General features: G+C 38.8%; 1 protein-coding gene across 3 annotated transcripts; it reads right to left on the minus strand.

Moving 5' to 3' along the window:
- Positions 1-45: 45 nt before the first annotated feature.
- Positions 46-21,214, minus strand: LOC118294701 (SR-related and CTD-associated factor 4). 3 transcript variants are annotated; one of them, XM_035621668.2, is made up of 18 exons: positions 20,983-21,214; positions 19,590-19,673; positions 18,752-18,796; positions 18,486-18,647; positions 18,268-18,385; positions 18,025-18,158; positions 17,756-17,902; positions 17,579-17,652; positions 17,388-17,484; positions 17,054-17,137; positions 16,704-16,789; positions 16,266-16,453; positions 14,985-15,085; positions 14,786-14,899; positions 14,542-14,698; positions 14,355-14,449; positions 1,378-1,516; positions 46-1,141 (listed from the first exon to the last, which is right to left on the minus strand). In XM_035621668.2, the coding sequence occupies exons 1-18, from the start codon at positions 21,010-21,012 to the stop codon at positions 708-710; spliced, it is 2,289 nt and encodes a 762-aa protein (XP_035477561.2). In that variant the 5' UTR covers positions 21,013-21,214; the 3' UTR covers positions 46-707. The 3 variants fall into 3 exon arrangements, with proteins under 3 accessions (XP_035477561.2, XP_035477559.2, XP_035477560.2); XM_035621666.2 differs by having other exon boundaries at positions 17,054-17,140; positions 20,983-21,213; XM_035621667.2 differs by having other exon boundaries at positions 46-1,138; positions 17,054-17,140; positions 20,983-21,212.

The following is a 21,214-nucleotide window of genomic DNA, read 5'->3' on the forward strand; positions in this document are numbered from 1 at the left end:
ATGGTTAAAAGTGTCATGTTAATCAATAAAAACCAAAACACCTGATCAAATGGTAGTCCCTATTTTTTTTTAATATTCACTTCACATAATCCTATAAGGCGTGATCTTAATGTACAACAGAGAGGTTGGCCATGGTTAACAGGCATTATTCCACCATCTACTGGCAAGACATGAAATCCTCTTCTTCAAAAATGAAATCAAACTTCCCTTGTAAAGACTTAAATATCAATGTGGTACAAACGGAATTGTTACTAAAAAATAAAATACCAAAAAAGTTATGACTTATAGATTTGTTTTACAGTCTTCTTCCATACACAAAAACTCAGGTGAGGGAATAAGCTCAAAAATACAGACTGCCCTTTTTTTTAAACCTCAAACTACCGAGATAACACACTGAAACATAAGCTACACAATTTCAAATATACAAAAAAGATAGTAAACTGCTACAAGCACGTAACGTATTTACAGCAAAGTCTTTTCTCTGTTAAACTCAAGGGAGCAGTGACCACATTCAGAACACCCCGTCTTGTTTTTCATTGGTTATTTGTTACTACAAAAAAGGTTCTGGTGGTGTAAAATGAAGTCTGAACCCGAGCTTCTGCAGCCTAGATTGTTTATATCGGTGCTTGTTGAACCAGATGTCCTGATGTCTATCAGTATCTGTCAGAGTGCCTCAGGATCCTCTCCGCTCGGGTCAGAGTCAACCTCTACCACCTCCCTCTTTGGAAAGGTGAACACCCAAATCCCGGCCTCCCATTTCTGAAATGCCTCCCTTCCCTGTCATCCATGCCCTCTGGTCCCATGGAAGAATGTTGATGGAAAGGAGGGCCTCGAGGAGCGAAGGGCATGGGCATTCTGAACCTCTCTGGAGGAAACATGGGTCCTCCTGGCATCATTTGCGGGGGCATGTGTGGCATGTTTGGAGGCGAGAGGAACGGTGGTAGATGGGGATTTGGCATGCCAGGAGGATGCTGCAGAGGTGGCCTGCCTGATCCGGGCCCGTGCATGACTGCTGGGCCCGGCATGGTCATCCCCGGTGCCACAGGTGAGCCCAGGTGGTTGTCACTGCCTGCATCGGAGGGTGTGCCCTTGTCTCTTTTAGATTCCCTGGTGGAGTCCTCGGGAGGTTTTACATTTCCTGCTCCAAAAAAAAAAAAAAAAAAAAAAAAAATCAAATATTGTGGCAGACCATTGAGTAAAAGTTTAAAGAAGTAACACAAAGACAAGAACAGTGACAACGCTACAGTAAAAATCTGTACATATTATTATCATTAAATACCATATTGCAGTCCAAAATGAAATTTAATTAAGCATGACGGTTCTCACATATACCCTTTAAATAAATCCCCAGTGTTTGCCTCCTTATACATGTCTCACCTGGTGGCAAGTTCGTCGGGTCAAATTCAGCGGGGATGAACGGGCCTCCTCCTAGAGGCATGGCCGTGGGGGACAGCATGATGGGGCCAGGAAAAGCAGGCGGACTTCCAATAGGTGTTACCTGTTGAACCGCAGGCACCTGGAACACAAAGAAGCACAATGGCATCCCAATTAAGATTAAAGTAAAACAGGCAAGATAAGACACCTTAAAGCTGTGTACTGAAAGAAGAAACCGTATTAAAAGCCTCTGGCTGCACAGCATGAAGCAGCCTCTTGATTGCATCCCGTGTGTGTGTTTTGTTGGTTGTTGTGTTGTCTTTTTTGTTCATGTACGAAGAAGTATTTTTGTCTCATTATTCATTATTACACTCCAGAGATAACAATTCAAATTACACCCACACATAAACCAAGACCGTACACAATCTCAGGCATCAATAATTGTGAAAAGGGATGTATGGTAGAAGAACAGCACTGATAAAAAAAAGAGAAAAGAAACAAACAAATAAAACAGTCTTTACACGTGGTATGATCTGAATCAATCTGTCGTCAGATCTATAAAATATTGTGACACGAGACTGGATATATTCAGTGCCATCATACTTATAGATAGGATATTGTATTCGTCAAAAGGATCAAATGTCAATTTCCACTAGTCCTTGACTATAAATAAAATAAAATAAAAACTGTCCCCCTATTAGAATCGGAATGAGACACAACATTGTTGCCCAAGTACAGTGTGTTTATGCTGGACATGTTGAATCCTGCAAATTCATATAGAATGAAAGATGTCCATGTAATTCTTTATATAATAAAGGATATTCAGGTGGAGGGGAAGTTCTACACTTCTACAGCTTTCGAATCACTTTGTGTTGTATTGAAATTGACACTTACCCCCTACAGACTGCAGATTTTGAACATAATGTTGTGATCTGTAAGACACTAGATTTTTGTTAACACTACAAAATAGTTGCTCACAGTCTCTCTATATGGAAGGATGTTTTCCTTTATGAAGGGAACATGTAAAAGGACAATTTGCTTTAATTGGCGGAGTTGGTGATGACTGATGAAGCAAACCGACATTTGAGGTAAATTATTTAACCTGATCCGCATTCCAAGGGTACAAATCGCCAACCTAACAATGCTTCACAGTGCACTTTATTTCCTTTAATACCCCCCAAACAACCCAAATGATGATTCAAGTTTCATGTCCATACAAGCACGCCACTACTAATTGACCGTGACAGCCAACACAATTGTTCTCCAGGTAAAGGTGGAAGACTTGGGTAAAGCGAAGTTTTAAGTTACTGAAGGAGTACCAACTGTACAAAACCCCTGGACAGGTTATGTAAACATACATGCATCCACACAATAATATAGACACACTGCCACAAACTAATACTAACTTTAATAAAAATGTATTCATGTGTTTTGAGATATCCTGACAGAAGCTATATAGACACTGATGCAACTTTAAATGTATAAAATGTGTTAATATTTTACAATCAACAAATACTGGTCCCCCCCGTTGGCTGATTATATTCATTCTTTATCAGCTATCACAGGGCTTATACACCAACAGTGACGTCATTAAGAAAATTCTGTTTTAAAACAGCTTATGGTAAATATATCAAACATTAAAATTGTTAATGATAAAAATCTATAGATGACAAATAATCAGATGTATTTGACTGGCATTATGATGAATGACTGAAGAAAAACTAAAGTTAGAAATGAAATCTTAGCAAACTTTTCTGATGTAAAGTGAATCAAGTTCTGTTGTGGAAGTCAAAATACACAACTAAAAACAAACATCCTGTGACATAACTGCACTCTTGCATAATTCAATTTGAATTGTAATTAGTGAGATGTTAGATAAACACATTTATAAGATCTGTGATGCACTCATTAATCCAAATTGCTAATTACATCTGGATTTTTGTTGTTGTAATATCATGCCTACAAACCTTAGTTTTTCATGAGTGTATAATTGCTGGTCAGTCACTGAGCATATGAAGTTAAAACTCATTTCCTACCAGATGCTGCAAAATGCCTTGATATTCACTCCTTGGTGGTTAAGGTGGCTGCAGGTACACAAGCTACAAAGAATTTCTCACTTATAAATCTTGTTACTGATAAAGAATGCACCCTGCTGCATCTTTTAAAGTGCACCGGCCTGCCTTTCCACTGTGAAACATGGTGACAAAAAATACAACAAAAAAAGTATCCCTATTGATTCATGTTGGTTTAAAAATCTCATCTGTGCATATTAAACAAAATCACCCCTGAGATGAAAAGCACCCAATTCTAGCTAAACTTAACCGTGTGTTGCATAAACCAAACACATTAAAGCAACTGAAGACAATATTTAAAATGAATTCTGTTATTTGGTAGAAATCATATATATATAAGCCATTCAGAAATATTACTGCACCTTAATTCTGACACCGTCAGGACTGTTCTCTGCAGGAGGGCATGTCTACTGCTTATCATGTATACAATACACACACAATGGCAGAAACCCCTGCAAATTGAATGAGACAGTTTGAATTTCTACTTATTTCTACTAAATAAAATTACAAAATGATGAGGGGAAAAAAACATGCACAACTAGGGAGGGAACAGAATTTGAAGGCACCACGTGTATATGTGCATTCCTGAAACTGCAATGTTCCTCATCACAAGATTTGTAAAAAGAGAATAAAAGGCAGCCAGAAAAACACAATATAGTTCTGTTTTGTTTTCTGGAGAGATTGTAGGATTTCAATGAGGGGTTTTTCTTGACACCTAGTGGCTGTCGGAAGAAGTGGATGTAAAGGTACTCCAGCACTGGGTTCAGACTTTGGGGAAGGTGCTTGTTGCTTGATTAACTAGGGCCCAGTAGTTCAAATTTTTGTACCTGGGTCAAAATGATCCAGATTTGGCAATTGTATGTTTTGCTATACAGGATCACGTAATCCATTTTACTTTCGTCCCGTTTTTTTAAAGCAAAAAATTGGATTGGATAAACCTGATACAAACTTTTCAAGATTACCAAATCCCAATTACCAGTGGTTTCAATGGAACTGCATATCATACTGAAGGCTACTAGGTATGTGGAAAAACAACATGTGGAATAGCCAGAGTCACTCAAAGTGTATTTATATGAAGAAACGGAAAACACAGAAAACAATATAAATATCCTTAAACTGTCAGATCATCACCTGACCCACAACAAATAAACACAAAAAATAACAAGTTTGAAGCCGTGCTTTTATCAGGTGGATCTGAATTCTGGCTTTGGTTTGCCGCAGTTGTGAGGGTGATTTGTTCCTGTGCCTGGTGAATCTGTGTTACTGTTTCTCATTTAAGAAGTTCAGAACGAGGGACCGACTGGACATGCAATAAGGGATGCAATAGTTCAAAACAATTTTTTACTGTGTGATTGTCATTTATATTAAGTGATAAATGAAAATGAAAATTTAAATGGTGACATTGACATCTATTTAGAGGATCATTTCAGGGAGACATAACCCTTTTGTTTAACCTTACTGTACTGAAAGCTGAACTTCTACTTAATCTACTTTGTCACTAATTATTTAAAAAAAAAAGACTGAATATGTATGAATAAATGTGTATATACTACACGATATACATTTTTATTTGACCAATTTCAAAGTTTCATTCGATTCGTTCCTGAAATCCAGTCTGAATTCACCCTTCTGATGGGATCGGAATAATGCAGATTTTTTTTTGGGGGGGGGGGGTCAAAGTTATCTCAATCCCACCTAAATGTTTTGAACGCAAACTGAAGATTTGATCCAGATTAAAACCAAGATTGGATTAGGTGATCAAATCCATAATGTGTTTTAGTTTTCAACAAGTCATTTTCAAGATTGAATCCACTCCATTATCCAAAATCCAGTTGGATAACTTTTGAAAAAACTGGGCCCAGGATCTAAATTTGTGTTGGTAGATCAACTACAGTAGCGCAATAGTTCAGTCTTAAAGCAGAACCAGAAAACTTTTGGCTTAAATTTGTCATCATGATGATTAAAACTGATTGCAACAGTGCAAAAGAGGTAGAAAAACGGCACCATCCGAACTTATATTGCTCACCATAAGCCTTGTTTGATGGTGGAGAATAGCATTCTCCAGGTAACTATCCCCAATGATGGAAATGGCAAGATGGTAGAACAGCAAATTGAGAAAAACTCAAGACAAAAAGAGTCCTGTTCACGGAAGAACAAAAGGAGAGTGATAGAAAGAGTGAACCTTGGATGAACGTTCACTCCATGGAGACACCTCTGGGGCTCGGGAGGCTTCAAAAAAACATGTATGCAGTTTGCCTTCTTTCAACTAGATCAGTAAGTAACACAACCAGCCTACTTATTAAAACTATCGGAAGTTTAACTCTAGGTTATTTGCTCAAGTTGAGATTGTTCACGGTTGTTTTCTGCTTTGGACACTGGTGAGGCTGCTGGCACTGAATTAGCCATGATGCTAATGCTGCCGCTAGTTAGCGCAAGGAGCCAGAAAACGACGTAGGAGCTTCAGTGTACATACTTCTTTCTTCTTCTCCGTTATCTCCAGTGGTGTTGACAACTTCCTCTGGAGTCGGCTCTGCGTCCTTACTGCAGCGTCTTTACCACAGTGACCGAACAACAATACCACCTGGAACCACTAGGTTGTTTGCTGCCTCTTCAACAGTTGAAAAATAGTTTCCCCCCTCCTTGTGAATACAAGAATGAAAGTAGCCTGAAGAGGCACTGTTGAGCATTGCGGGTTATGACAGGAGTTTGACAGATCAGATTTTTGTGCACACACAAGAACATAGGGTTGCTCAAACACACACTTTTCAAACTGAGAAATTGTGTATCTTGGCTGAAATGCCTCATCTGTCTTGAAAGTGGTGTACACGTCAATTTTAAAACTGCCATTCGGGGGCGCCAAAGAGGAACATTTTCAAATCCTACACATAGTAGCTTTAATGTTTCCATTTGCCGGTGCCTTAACCTCATTTGATGGGAGGTCCCAAGGGAGTGGGTGCCTTTTTTCCTGAAATTTTAGCTTAATTTTGCTAAAGTGGACTAAATATGTCAGCTTTAACAGCTGACACAGCTTTTTATTTTATTTTTGTCTAAATAAATTACAATTGCTTGATGGATGTGAAATTTATGTTATCCAGATTTTATATAATTGTTTACCTAAATGCAAAAACAAAGACTAGGCAATTTTCACTAAATTATTCCAAATCATTAACTGGAGGTATGAGATTGTGGCGGATCGTCTAATTACCTGCAGCCACGTTGTCAATCACAGAGCACCTATCATATTTCTGGCCAGGCCAGGACCTTTCATGCTTTAAAAAAATTATGAAGACACAATTGAAAGAAAGAACAAGCACTTCATAAATTTAACAGCCTCTGGGGTAGCATTACAGAAGTCTGTCCTTACCATTGTGTTTTACTCCATCAGCAGAAAATACAGGATAACAACCGCTTCATTTTTTCTGGAGGTTTATTCCTCAGAGGAAACCTGGAGGCAACCAGCAACCTTTGATCAGGATTCTGATGGGTATCAACTCAGGGCTTTCACTCTTCTATATAATTCCTTTGTTATTTTTACCTGCTTCTTTTAGGCGATGAGAAGACCGTTACGAGGAAGCTCTACGATAACATGGCCTTGAGATTGATTTTTTTTTTTAACGACATGGGAAAATTCAAAGTTCCTTTTCATTATGAATGCGCCTTGCATTACCTTTCAACCATTTCCACAGTATCATCCAAGGGAAGAAATCCCAATATCCAAAGATCATTTCTATAACACTCACCTTGGTGAGGACTCATGTCAGTCTGATGTTCTCCAGACTTGGATAAAGACCACTGTTGTATTACGTGATGTAACCGAAGAATTCCTCTTTCCTGGAATTTTTTTTTTTTCACAGGAATACGACTGAAAGGAGAAGACTTGAGATTTACATTATAATCCATGTCAATGATTTAGCAACCTGAGTCTAATCAGTACACGTAAGAAGGCTCCAGAGGGCCAGAGCAGTGATGTCTGCAACTTCTACAATATGGAGCAGTTTCTTAAAAATATGGGTATAAATATGGGCATAATAATAATAGAAAAACAAATGAATTAAGTAGAAATAAATAATAATTTTCTTAATCTCTCCTGTTTCTAGAGAATATTCACAAATATAACATTTCTATTTTAAGCACAGGCTCAAGGGAAAATAAATTCAAAACCTCTGTGAACTCAAATCCAAATATAAATCTAATGTGTAATTAATTAATAAAGTAATTACTTAGCATAGGTAAGCCCTTTATCAGAGTCACATCCACCTAAAAATATGGTTGAGATTGACTGAGAGATTGCAATTACTAATCGAAATTCTGCAGCTGCCAGGTAGAAACATCATAAATATAATTTTGCAGATTTCATTATATTAATTTCAATTCAAATTACAAACATCTATATCGATCAAACATAATGTTAAAACCACTGACAGATTAAATAAATACCATTAATGCGATTAGAATGACACCTGTACACTTCAGGTATTTTGCGTGTAGGTAACCCTGCAGTGGTAAGTGCCAACAAAGTGGTACAAGGCTAACAGGTAATACGGGATAGGGTCTTGGGCACAGACCCGTGCAGTCCAATCCCACAGAAGGGCCACTGTAGCACAAACTGCTGAAAACCGCGATACTGCAGAAAGCTTTCGGAACATGCAGTGCATTACAGCTTGACGCATATGGGGCTGCGTATCCACATATGGTTCAGAGTGCCCACGTTGACTCGTCCACTGCCAACAATAGGCATGGGAACAGCAGAACTGAAAAATGGAGCAATGGACGACGGGGGGCTGGTCTGATGAATCAGGTTTACTTTTACATAACGAGGATGACCTGGTGCATGTGCACCATTTACCTGGGGAAGAGATGACACCCAGATGCACTATGGGAAAAAGTCAAATTGGCAGAGGCCAACAACCGAACAATCTGCTGGGATAGAAACATTACAAAGAGCTCAAGGTGTTGGCTTGACCTCTGAACTCCCAAGATCTCAATCGGATCTGTGATGCTCTGGAAAAATCAAGCCAGCTCAATGAATGCCCACCTCGCAACTTATAGGACTTTAAGACTGATGCTAATGTCTTGGTTCCAGATACCAGAGGTCTTGTAGAGACCATGCCATAACAGGTCAGAGCTGTTCGGGTTGCCTGGAGAGGCCCTACACAGCATTATGCAGGTTGTTTGAAAGTTGTATCTGTATCGTGTATATGTGTACAGTCTAGTATTACAAATCAACTATATGTGGTATGTTTTCTTAATACAACAATTAAGTGTAAAGATAGGTTAATGTCTAGAAACGCAAAACTAAACTTAAGATTGCTATTTCACTGGCCGGTATATTTTGTAACAGTTATCTGTATTTTTTTGCATTCTACAGTACATGTCGTTGAAGTTCAAGGTACTTTCAAGGGAAAAGGATCCTAAAGATGTTAAGTAATAGATATTAACGTGCTCAATATGTGCATGAATACAGGAATTTAATGGAATGTAGAACACAGAAAACCCGCACTTGCAACTTTTGCACCTTACAGCACTCTTCCCCTTTGTCTCAGAACTTTAACTGACCCACTTGGGAAGCCCATCTCTACACATTTTTTCGTGTGTTCCTCAAAGTTCATAACAAAATATTTGCAATGCTGCATGATTAGGTATAATATAAAATATTAGAAAAAGAAATCATTTTCAGACTACTTCCCATTCATATATATTCAAATTTTATGTTTTGTTTAAGCTTTTTTTATTTTTATAAAGATAGTGTAGATAAGGGGATGACATGATCAGGAAGGAGCAATGGGAGGCCAAAGAGGTTGAGATTTTCAAATATAATCCTAATGTCAAATGCACATTTACCATCTCTGCATTCTCTGAGGTTAAAGCATCTTCTATTGTTTGCTAAATTAGCAGTAACATTTTGTTTTCATTGCCTTGGACTTTCACTTCTGGGTTTTATTTTAAATTCCAGCATTTTACAAAGATTGGCACTCAACAGAGCGCATACCTGCGCCATGGCAAAACCGTCTCTTTAAATGCAATCAACCGGCACAAAATTGCATAAATTCATAGATATCTGTGCCGAGTTTTTTCACCAAAACCTGTGCATTAATCCCGGAGAAATTGGTGAAAATGTCCAAAAGTGCCGCATCACGCAATGTTAAAGAAAGTTAAAAGATATTCCTGGATCCGTGCCAAAATGTAACGGGTTCTTACTTGGCCCGTGTCCCATCCTTCCATCAAATTCCTTGGAAATTCGTTCAATAGTTTTGCGTAATCCTGCTGACAAACCAACCAACCAACAGACAGGGCAAAAACATAACCTCCACGGCAAAGGTAAAAAAAGCTGCCATTACATATATTTTGTAAAAATAGTCTGGTTACCTGTAGCATATTAAAATTTTCAGACTTTCCAATTAAACACTGAGGTCATACAAACAAGCTTTGATATCAGACCCAATAATCTTCAAACAGCACAAGTGCATTAGAGCCAAAATGCTGGGAGTGATGTTTGGCATTTGGCACGAGATTAGGCAATGGAGGAAATTGTGAACAAGTCACAGGATTAGAGATCATTCACTTAGTCTTGCGCTGAAGAACTTGGCTGATCTAGGGTATCAAACAAACCAAAGCCCAGTCCTGTAAAATCGGGTGAAGAAACCCCTAAACCTGAACCACTGTGTGCGTGGGTGGGGAAACTTCCCAGAAAAAAAGTTTTAAATTGTTAATGGAGCATTCGGATTAATTCTGGGATGAAAAGATTGATTGTGGGATTATATGTCTGCTGTTCATTTTGATGATGTAGTAGATACTGAGTAGATGCTAAAGAAACTGAGTACCTTACAAGAGAGAAGAAGAGAAGTGACAAAAGCTCTGTCAACCCTGTGTGTTGAGCAGACATTGCAGAACACTTCAGTTCGACTGCATGTTCACCTGGCGCTGCTTAGTCACATGTCTTTCTTGACACGTTTTCTTCCTCGACCACTTCTTTCCTCCTTTCTGCTGCGCTTGAAGATGTCAGACATTGAAAATCCATCGTTTCAGTGCAACACACACTGGCCAAAAGATGAATGACATGTAATTTGACAGCCACACCACAAACCCAATATGCCATACAGACAGGAGCCGGTCAAAATACAGCACATTTGCTGATCTAGCGTGCAGATGTGGTGAAATTATAGCTTTGTTGGAGAGTTCACAAGCATTGATGTTGGATAAGGGAGAGTGACGTGTCCTCACGAGTACGTGTCAGTACGACATTAGTGTCATTGGAGGCATTATGAAGATATAAACAGAGAAGACATTGGCTGTGGGCTTTGAATGACAAAAATGCAGTCTGGGCAGAAAGTGTCTGTTGGCTGCATACAATAGTGATGCAGACAGGATAATGTTATTGGTAGTAATTTGACTGAAGACAAAAGAGAGTCACCTTAGTTTGAATTACTATCCAAATATCGAAACATGTGGTCAACTAATCTTACAATAAGCGTGATTTGCACAGGCAGAGCACAGAGGCGGATGCGCATGTAACTCAAAGGAAATCATCCTCCTGATCTACTCCTCACATAGATGCCATGTCTTTAAGCCAAAATGGCGAATTTTACATAGGGTGACGCGTTTGCAGATATAAGTGGTTTGTATGTTAAAATTAAAACACTTTTTGAAAGCTATGTCTAGGATTCAAGACTACAATCTAGAAATTTGAATGGTCATTATTGGAATATTTAACATGGCTGCTGCAGAACATTTTTTAATGATTTGACCAGAATAAAACAATGGTACAGTTTCAGACCTGAAAGGCTGTCAAGTGCAGATTTCTGTAAAATCTCTTCTGTAAAGATTTACAGGGAAATACAAAAAAAAAACAGGGAGATTTTTTCGTTTTACCCTAGCAAAGACAGTTCTAACTTAAATTTAGACTAAAAACATGTTAGCTTTTTCCTGTTACGTCACATCCAATACAAAACCTACACAAGGTATCTCATCCTTCTTAGGGGACAGTCCCTGAAGATGCTGTGATGACATGTTAAATTGTCTTCCATGAAACAATGCTTCCATGTCCATATATTATTCTTAATTTCTAAATTGATGATAAAATGTCTAGGTTGGTACATATTAAATGTTGTGTGCCATTTACTGGTTTCCTGTTTCCTGTTATTTTATAAGCTTCTGAGGGAAACAACTTGCAATAGTCTGTGCCTAGATAACTATGAACCTTTGCTTTTCGGTTTAAGTGTTAGAAGTGCAATATTCAAAACCGAACAATAATTCCAAGTTCGTGCCCCATTTGACTCTATGCTGCTCAATGAGGAGTCAACAGTATGAATAATTGTAAAATAATAAATATCTCTCCTAATTCACTGCCCTGAAATTGCATCTTACCAGGAATGGCACTGTGATGATGCACTGCATTAAGTATGACGAAGATCTGCTCATTAATCTTTCAAAAGTTGTAGGCCAAGCTTAGTACCAAATACATTTAATACAGTGTAATATCACTGTTGTGCAGGTACACATTTGGACACATCCCCATTTGGCCATACGTATTTGGTTTTATTTATTAATGGGGAAAAGTCAGTGCCTATTTGAGATTCAGAATTTAGTCTAACCCTAACCCACAAATTATAATTTTTTTTTATATGGTACGTTTGAGCTCCACACCCAGTATATAGAAAGGAATTAATAACTGCAAAAAGGAAAACTACTATATGTACAGAAGTATATGGACAGTGAGTTTAAAACAGAAAAGAACAATTTTGATCTACCTTTTTGAAAAAGTTTCTTAGGAGTGACAGTGTGATTTGACCATTTAACCTTTAATGAAGAATCCTGGCATAGTTTTGTTAAGTAATATTCCCCATAACAAATTCAACTCTGAAACAAATTCAAAAATCATATCTCCTCTTCAGTTGGCTGGTTTGGCTTAGTTTTTCACAAGATGCTAATGGTTCTGCCGACTTACCTTGTCTCCCACTTTGACTGTCTTCCTCCCAATCGGACCTTTACGTCCCACCAGTCGCCTACAGTCAGATACTCTCGACCACCACCACATGTAAGTTGTTGTAACTTTTCTTCCAAGGGACGTTAAGCAGGCCTGCTAAGTGTGGTAGGCGCCACACAGTCCAGCTGGATCATGTTTTATTTAAGCTAGTTTGTCGACCATTTATTCATCTTGTGTTCATTGAAAGACTTGAAAAACAAAACAAAATCTAAAATTTTGCCAAAACCTGATAAAAACTCAGATTTTGCCATCAGTTTGGATTATCATCTAACCGGTCATAAATTATATTTTCATACTTTTTATCACTTTTACCCGGTTGCTTCAATTGAGTTATTGCAGACTCACATTCAGAGTTCATTTCTGTTTTGTGTCAATACGGGTTGTGTCAGGTAATGTTTTTGGTAATTATGCGTGAAAACATTTACGTACACAATTACTGATAATTTTGCCAAACCCAGAGAAACGTTCTAGATTAGAGCTTCACTACTGAAAACAGAGATAGAGTAACATAAATGCTTCCCTCTACACATACAACAGTAATTAAAAGTTTTGTATTACCCACTTTTATTTGAATAAGTTAAACCGCACAATACAAGGTTAATGAGTGAAGATGCAAATCTTTTTCAAGGAAAAAGGAGCTATGTATAGGATGCAATGCCAATCAGCAGAGGGGCTTATCTGAACTGGCCAATTTGATTGGTCTGCTTATTAGGTGACTCATAACAAACCTTATGAGTCAGAGAATTATGTGACATGATGACAATTCCCTATTACAGAGTAAATTACTTTGATTTCTCTGATAGCACCTAAAAATACCATTATATCCGCATTCTGTGGCACTCACCTTTTATTAAAAGCACTGGCAGTTGCGACATGTTACCATTATTGGCTGCCTGAGCTTGATGAGAAAGCTCAGTGTTCAAGCCCAAGTCAAGACTACACACTGGGAAGAACAAAGTGCTCCCAAACTTGCTTAGAAAGGAGTTTTTCTCAAAGCTCCAACATTTAAGTTTGAGTATTGAAGGAAAATTATTATCAAGCACTTTGATCATGTTTCTTTGTAGGATTGAGTGACATATTTAACAAATCTACAATATTCAGAATGTATCCGATTTACCCAATATCATAAGTATCTTGATCTTTCTACTTCATCTGCATTTTAGGTAGAAAATATGACAAATAAACCATTCAGTGTAAAAACGTGGATATAGTTTATACTGCTGCCACTAAGCCTTATGGTGCCTTGACACTAACTGTCACGCAAATTGTTCGCGCAATGAGATTAAATACTAAGTCAATGCAAATATGTGATTAGCCTCCAATTTCGTGTCACTTGTGCCAGGCGATGTGACCCGCAAAGACGCAAAATTAGCTTCACTGGCTCGAGCAATCTGAACTCCAGCAAAATATTCACACAACGTGTTGTGCGTTGACATCTTACTCCGTCACTGTCATCAGTCACCCTGACGTTGCATCAGAAATGGAGGATAAAATTATTGTCGCTGTATGTGGGCACCCAGAGTTTTTGACCGGGTTGGGAAGGAGGAGAGGGCTTGGCAGAAAGTGAGCAAGGAAGTTGGACACTAGCTTTAGACCCAGTTAGCACAACGGCTTTGTGTGGCTTTCCCATCGGCATTTTTTACATTCAACAGTTCATGCTTTTTGGTGTGTTTGTTCAGAGTAGGTTTGTGGAAGGAAGGAATAGGCAAATATTTGGGTTGTCATTATTCGGGTTGAATAACACTTGTTAAAGAGGGTGGTTCAGATAAGCTCCACTACTCATGTACAGCAATAATTTATTTTCCTTGTGGCCTCCATAAGATGAATTGTGAAGTAAGCTTCCAACACCAAGGTCATTAAATCAATAATATTACAGCACTTGAAATATGAAAAAGAAGGTGTTTTAAAGACTGTGTTAGCAGTACCTGAATGCGAGCAGTGACCATTCCATCTCCTGGTACACTCTCCAATGCTCCATTTATAGCCGGCTGCCTGTTGAGGTCCTTGGCATGATTCCACTCTGTGCGTAAAATAAAATATATTGACAACATCAGGAAAACTGCACAAAACAGGTTAATCTTGGCCATGCTAAAGAAATAGCTACATATTTACCTGGATTTAGTGTCTCTGTGTCCAGCATACCCCCTTCTCGATAGCTCTCCAGCTCTTCAACTTTGACTTTGCTCCAAGGAATGTATGTTACTCCACGCTCAACATCCCAGAACTTTTTGTGTGCCGATTTTATACCTTTGTTCAAAGCCCAAGCAATCTAGGGAAGAACATTAGGTATTTTTTATAAAACTATCAAACAAAAGAAGTAATACAGAACCAACGAAATATGTGAAAGATAACATACCTTAACTGGCTTCTGATTGACCTTGTATGACCCCCTGCTGAGCTTGTTCAAAGCTGTATAGGCATCTTGTCTGTGAACCATAACAATATAGGCACAACCCCTCGGAGGAATCATCTAAACACACAGAGCAAAAATAGTGACATACAGGATAACATCAGGTTTAGATCATCAAAGCATACAGTGATGTGCCCAAACTTACATTGATGGAGTCAATTTGGCCAAACTCTTCCAAAAGGGACATCACATCAGACTGCTGGGTTTTCTTGTCTAGTTGTCCAACCCAAAGCGTGGTGGTGCAAACTACAAGCAAAACAGATTAAAGACTGTTTTAGTCTCTATTTAAATGGGAATGCTTCGTGATGAGTATTTATTTCACTGGTATGTATGAGACAGTGATATGTGACTACATACGCAGATGCACAATTAATGTCCACTCCGCTTGTTATACAAGCAGTCTCCTGGCAAAGTGAAACTATTTCCTCCGCAAAGAAGTGTTTTCTTTTACTGCCGGGCAAATCCACCCTTAAGATAGCAATATGCCAGAAGGTGGCACTCTGATAGGATTATTGCATGTTACACTCAAAAAAGGCCAGTGATTTATTACAAGACCACATACAACCATTTTGAACAATGTGCCTGGTAGGGCTGTCACCTCCAAAAATCAAGTTCAAGAAATTCACATGATGCATTCGAAGCTGGACATGGGCATCATCTGCTGAAGCAAACTACTTCTGACAGTGATGCATTTCTAGACAATATATATATATATTTAATTACAACAGGTCATTAAAGTTTGATTATGAATTTTTCCCCCAACATTCGAATTGAAATTTAAATAAAAAAAAAAAGTGACAGCCCTAGAGGTGCAGCAATTTTTTTCTGCCGTTAAATTATTAATGATGGCTTTGGACACACCCTTAAATGCTCTTGTGACATGTTCTTTAGATCACATTCTTAGATTTTAATCAGTTTATAATGCGCTCCATCACTATCACTAATATTGGAAGTGCATATATTCTTGTTTTGTGTAAAAATGTATTCCAGAGTTTATCTGAAGCTATTATTAGGCGCCAAATCAAGGGAACATCTTGCTAAGTACGTCCACAGCCAATATAACTTGATACATCATCCTGGAGGATTTATTGGTCAAGCTCTAATATTAATAGATAACAATATAAAATACATAAACATACTGTGATGCACAAGAAAAAGGCATAAATAAATATGGCAATAAAATGCAGGTTAATCTTATAAGACCACCAGACAAGTCACTCAAAATTGAAAAGAAACAATACATAAGTGACTAATAATAATCACTTTAGGTTGTGGTAGTCTTGGTAGCTTGTTTTAATACACTCAACTACTCAATGATTTTGAATATTAATCATCAAACTAGACAACTTGCATGTTGTAGTAGTAGTAGTTATACGCACTGAATTATCTGCATCATTCACAGGTTTGTTTCTGTTGTACCACATACCGTTGAGTGTCTGGCTCTTTATGCTGGGAAGACCTTTCTGTCGGCGCTCTCTGTCCTTCTCTCTTTCATTCCTGTCCTGAGAACGAGAGCGAGATCTCCAGCGTTGTTCTCTGGAGCGAGAATGAGATCCTCTATGCCTTGACTTTCTTGAGCGGGACGAAGATCTCGATCTTCTTCTTTTGGGAGATCTGAAACACAAAGTTGAACATGATGTCACCAAGTTATGCAATTCCAAAGAGCTCAGGGCTCTCTAATGCTCTCTAATGTAATGTTTCCTCCTGCAGATTATTAAATTATGGCTTAGCCCACTATAATATAAACAGCATTCATAAAATAGGCTTTGTAAGTATTACATGAACCACAATAAAAACAGGACTATTTGAAAACATCTAAAAGAAATTGTCTATACAGTTGTCTGTGATGAGCACAGCCTCTTACCTGGAACCAGATCTGGATCTGGATCTCCTGCCGAAGCCTCTGTGTCTGCCCTCCCGCCTCATATTTGAGTCTTCTCTTGAATTTCTCTATTAAAATTATGACATGACAAGTTTATTTTTCCAATAATAATTGAGCAGAGGTTCAAGCTATATTAAAAAAAAAAGTCATATTCAACACAGAAACATCCCTGCCAATTAAAGCAGCAATAGCATTGTCCACTGTGCTAACAAGAAAACTAATTCATGAGAAAAAGTTGACATTCAAATTCAAACATGGTCACGCTGCAGCTGAAAGCTTTTCTGACAGGAGACCTTAAATCAGGTTAAACTAAATTGAGATTTGAGATTTACCCGCAATTGTGAATAAGCCTCATCTATGGAATGGTATCCATCTGGCATCAAATGATGTTCACCGTGACTCATTGCTCCACCGCGCTGCTGGATGACAAAGAAAAGCCACAACTGATCACAGCACATTTTAACGGTCTTTATATAATCAAAAGATAAATCTTAACTATATTTCACTTTAACTATATTTTGGATTCACACTTCTTAGGACAACATTTGAAAAGAGCAACTTAATTTGCATCAAACAATTTGCAGACAGCATACTGTTATTAAGCAGTTGTTTTGTTATACTGGAGAGTTAGTTGAGTTATTATATAAAGTAGATATAATTGCATACCTCTGTACCATCGGTCTGTCCCATCATATGTGGATAAACATTCTCTGTGTTGGGCATCTGACCAGGAAACTGGTTAAAGACCTTTTCAGGTGTGTATCTGTCATGATAAAATACAAAAACAATGAGTGTGGCTGTTACAAACCGATATACGCAATCAAAGTATTGTCATAAATAAATGTTTTTAAACTCACTGTGGCTGGGCACCCAGTTCTTTAGGTGTCATATCTTCAGGTTCATCATCATAGTCAAAACGATCAAGGAGTTTCTGAAGAAAAACGCCATGAATTACACCATGAAGTAAATCATGAGAAAAGTAAACTGTATAGGTCCAGAGCAGGATATGTTGAGGCACTGAGCTACAATATTACCTCAGCTAAGGAACTTTTCTTTTCTGTATGTGCACTGTATGGGTTAAGCTGGGTCACAGACATAGGGGGTGGGTTTGGTATGTTGTTTGTGATGGTGGCTGCCAGGGTCTTATCTGCCTGCTGGAAGTTCTGGAGCATCCTCTGCAGCTAGAGCGGGGGGAGGGGGTCATTCAGAATTTAGATACACCTTATACTGCCATGAAACTGTGACACAAGTGTACACGTGTATAGTAAATCTGCAGGGACAAATACACCAATTTATTGCTTACCTCCTGACCATGGGGGGACTGAAACAGCTGTGCCACAGCAGCTAAGGCATCAGGACTGGGAAGCTGAGGCACAGCCTGCACAGCAGAGGCACCAGTGATAGGAGGCTGTATCTCTGGTTGGGGGTTAGAAGGAACTGGACAAGAGAAATCATATGAAGTTCATCAAATAGTGGAGACATTACAGCCTCACTTTTCTTTACTCTCAGGTATCTCGCAAGTGTAATGTTAGAAACATTTCTCTACCTTCTAGTGCAGCAGGAGGTACAATTGCTTCATCAGCCATATCCATCAGAGGCTGAATGATGTCCATGTCGAACACACCATTCTTCTGCCACAGGTTCAGGACTCGGACAATTTTGGTCTGATTTATATATTAAAAAAAAACAACCCCACTCTTTAGACATTTCTTATTATCCTTCATAGTAATTACATAAAATATAAAAAACAAATTCTTAGAGTACCTTATCCCCCTCTGGGCAGCGGTACAGATTCTGGAAGGTTTCCGTGAAGTTCTTCAAGAATCTTGGCGCAAATACATCCTTGTCAACACCAAACTGATGGCGTGACTGCCGAACAATGGAGTCAACCACATACAAACCAGGGACTTTTAATTCTGGCTTGCACTGATGGAAACAAACAAAAAAATAACAATACAATGTCAGTTTAGCTATATTCTCTCACTCAAATGTTGAACATAATGTACAGTAAGAAGCTCTGCATTACCTACCTTCTTGATGAACTTTTCAACAATCTGGACAACATGTTTGTAAAGCTAATGAAACACAGAAAATAACATCAGTTACAACATATGAGATAAAAGTTAAATCATGCCAGGAATAATCAAAGGGGTTGTGAACAGCAATAAGAACATTTGATGATAAGATTCTCATCTACTATGTGATTTGTCTAATCAGCCAGTTAATCTGCCAGTGGTCTGGTATTAAATGATTAACCCACCATTTTTTTTATTTAAATGATAGGTTTTTCATCTGGCAATCAGATACAAACAAGTTCTTCAAAATATCCCAGTGCCACACCACAAACAAACACAACATTAACCAGTAATATTCAGTTTAATGATCCCTTTGGAAATATCGCATCCCAAAGGAGAGCTCAGTTTGCGGCATAGTAAACGCCTCATTTACAAACTACTAGCCCTAAAGAATTCAAGAGTTTTATCTCCACTCCTGTAAACACACATCTGAGCATAATGGGTAAATTGATAAATAAGATATTCTTCCAGTAAAGAAGATCACATTTTCATATGCAAAAAATGACACTACAAAGGTGAGAAAATGATATGGAAATTAAAATGTATAGTTCTAGGATTACTTGAGGTATGGCTTATATATCTACGAGAAAAGCTTTTGATTTTTGCATGATGAAAGATAGGAATGACTATTTATTCCATATTTCAAAACCCATTGTTGGTCATAATACAGGTCATAAAGATCTGGGTATGAAGTCCCACTCTAAAAGAACTAAATCAAAAGGCCTAGGAGATCCACACTTTCATAAAACACTCCTTAATATGATAATCAACCTTCTAACAGTATTCACGTTACCTTGATAGCCTTGATGGCCGATTTTGTTACAGACATCATTTTAGCGCGGGATATTGGAGGCTTCATTTCAATCATGGAGAACAACTGATGGATTAAAAGAAAGAATCATATCAGTTCATTAAGGTAAAAAGACACTGGCAAACAATAACATTGGAAAAGATGCTTTGTCCTGCTTTGTAAGAAATTAGGCAGCATGAAACACATGTAAATCACGACACAGCCATTTCTTACCGGTGAATAACAGCAGATTCAGTCAAAGCAAAAACTTTCCTGATGTAACTTGGAAATATAAATACGAGTTATCCTGTTTTAAACCGCAGTGTGCACTGTCCTTCATCAACCTGCAAATCCATTAACAGCTGCTGGGGGATCGATAAAGATTGTCCCCATTCTCACAAGATCTGGGTTCAGCGATGCTTTAGTTACTGAAAATTCTAAGAATTTCAGTTCTTAACTCGTGAATGGTTGAGAATGTATCACAATCATTTATTATGTAACTATAATCACAGTCAAGTATCTCAATAGATTGGATGTTGCTATGTGGAGATTGGACTCTTTTTTATTGCTACAGCTTGGATCTAATTAATGTGAAGAAGATCAACTTTTTACAAGCATGTGCAAGAAACAGAACCCATATAGAGGGCTCTCTGTTGTTGGACGCATATTCAGTATTTGGAACCAAACACGGGCTCAACATTTTGAAAGCGCCATATTATTTTGGAAAGCAGGTTCTCAAGTGTTGCACGAACGAACCACTCCCCGTTCCTTGCCCCCGGCGCGCACACACACACACACAAATTAACATTTAGCTACCAAATAAAACGCCAGACTAAATCATGCTGGTGTGCGTTTTCACAACAAAAGCAACAATAACAACGGACAACACGGAACCTCCTCGGACCTGGCAACATTAGCAGGCAGCAGGGGCGACGTTTATCTGGCAACCCGCTGATAAACGTTAGCGCGGGGGCTTTCTGTGAGAAACTAAAAGCATGACACGTGACATCGACTAATGCTACACTACAGCAGTGAGACGCTGGTGTTGTTGTTGTTGTTGTTGTTGTTGTTTGTGTTGTTCTCTTCTCCGTCGTGGTCTCGGTTGTTATAACAGGTTGCCAGTTAGCTCGGCACCAACAGCGCAGGCCTTGCGAGAAGACCGATGGAGTCGAGGCGTTGAGCTCGACATTAGCTAATGGCTAACGAACCCACTCGAGCCACGTTTACGTCCACAGCAACCACCAACAATAACCTCTCCACGAATCCCCCGACTCCGTGGTTTGAGATGAATGTAGACACCGCTCGAGAGGATACAAATCAGCTTGTATTACTTGTCGTTAACTTTGGCACTCAGGTCGAGCGGAGCGGAGCGGGCTAAAGCACGAGCAGACTGTACCTCCATGTTGAACGCGGTCACCGCCTCCATGGTTGGTTTGTCGGAAAAGAGAACTGGATTGACGAAGGTGTATGTCACTCTTGCCGACCACGAGTGCACGCAGTCGTGAAGCTAGCCAGCGCCGGTGCGATGCTCGATGTTGACTTCGATGTGGTCACATTGCAGCTCCGCCGACGCCAGAGTCCCGAGGACGCGCAGCCCGTGCGTGACCGCGCGGCCGTCTGCGTGTGAC

This window comes from Scophthalmus maximus, chromosome 11 (assembly GCF_022379125.1).
Source record: "Scophthalmus maximus strain ysfricsl-2021 chromosome 11, ASM2237912v1, whole genome shotgun sequence".
Lineage (NCBI taxonomy): Eukaryota > Metazoa > Chordata > Actinopteri > Pleuronectiformes > Scophthalmidae > Scophthalmus > Scophthalmus maximus.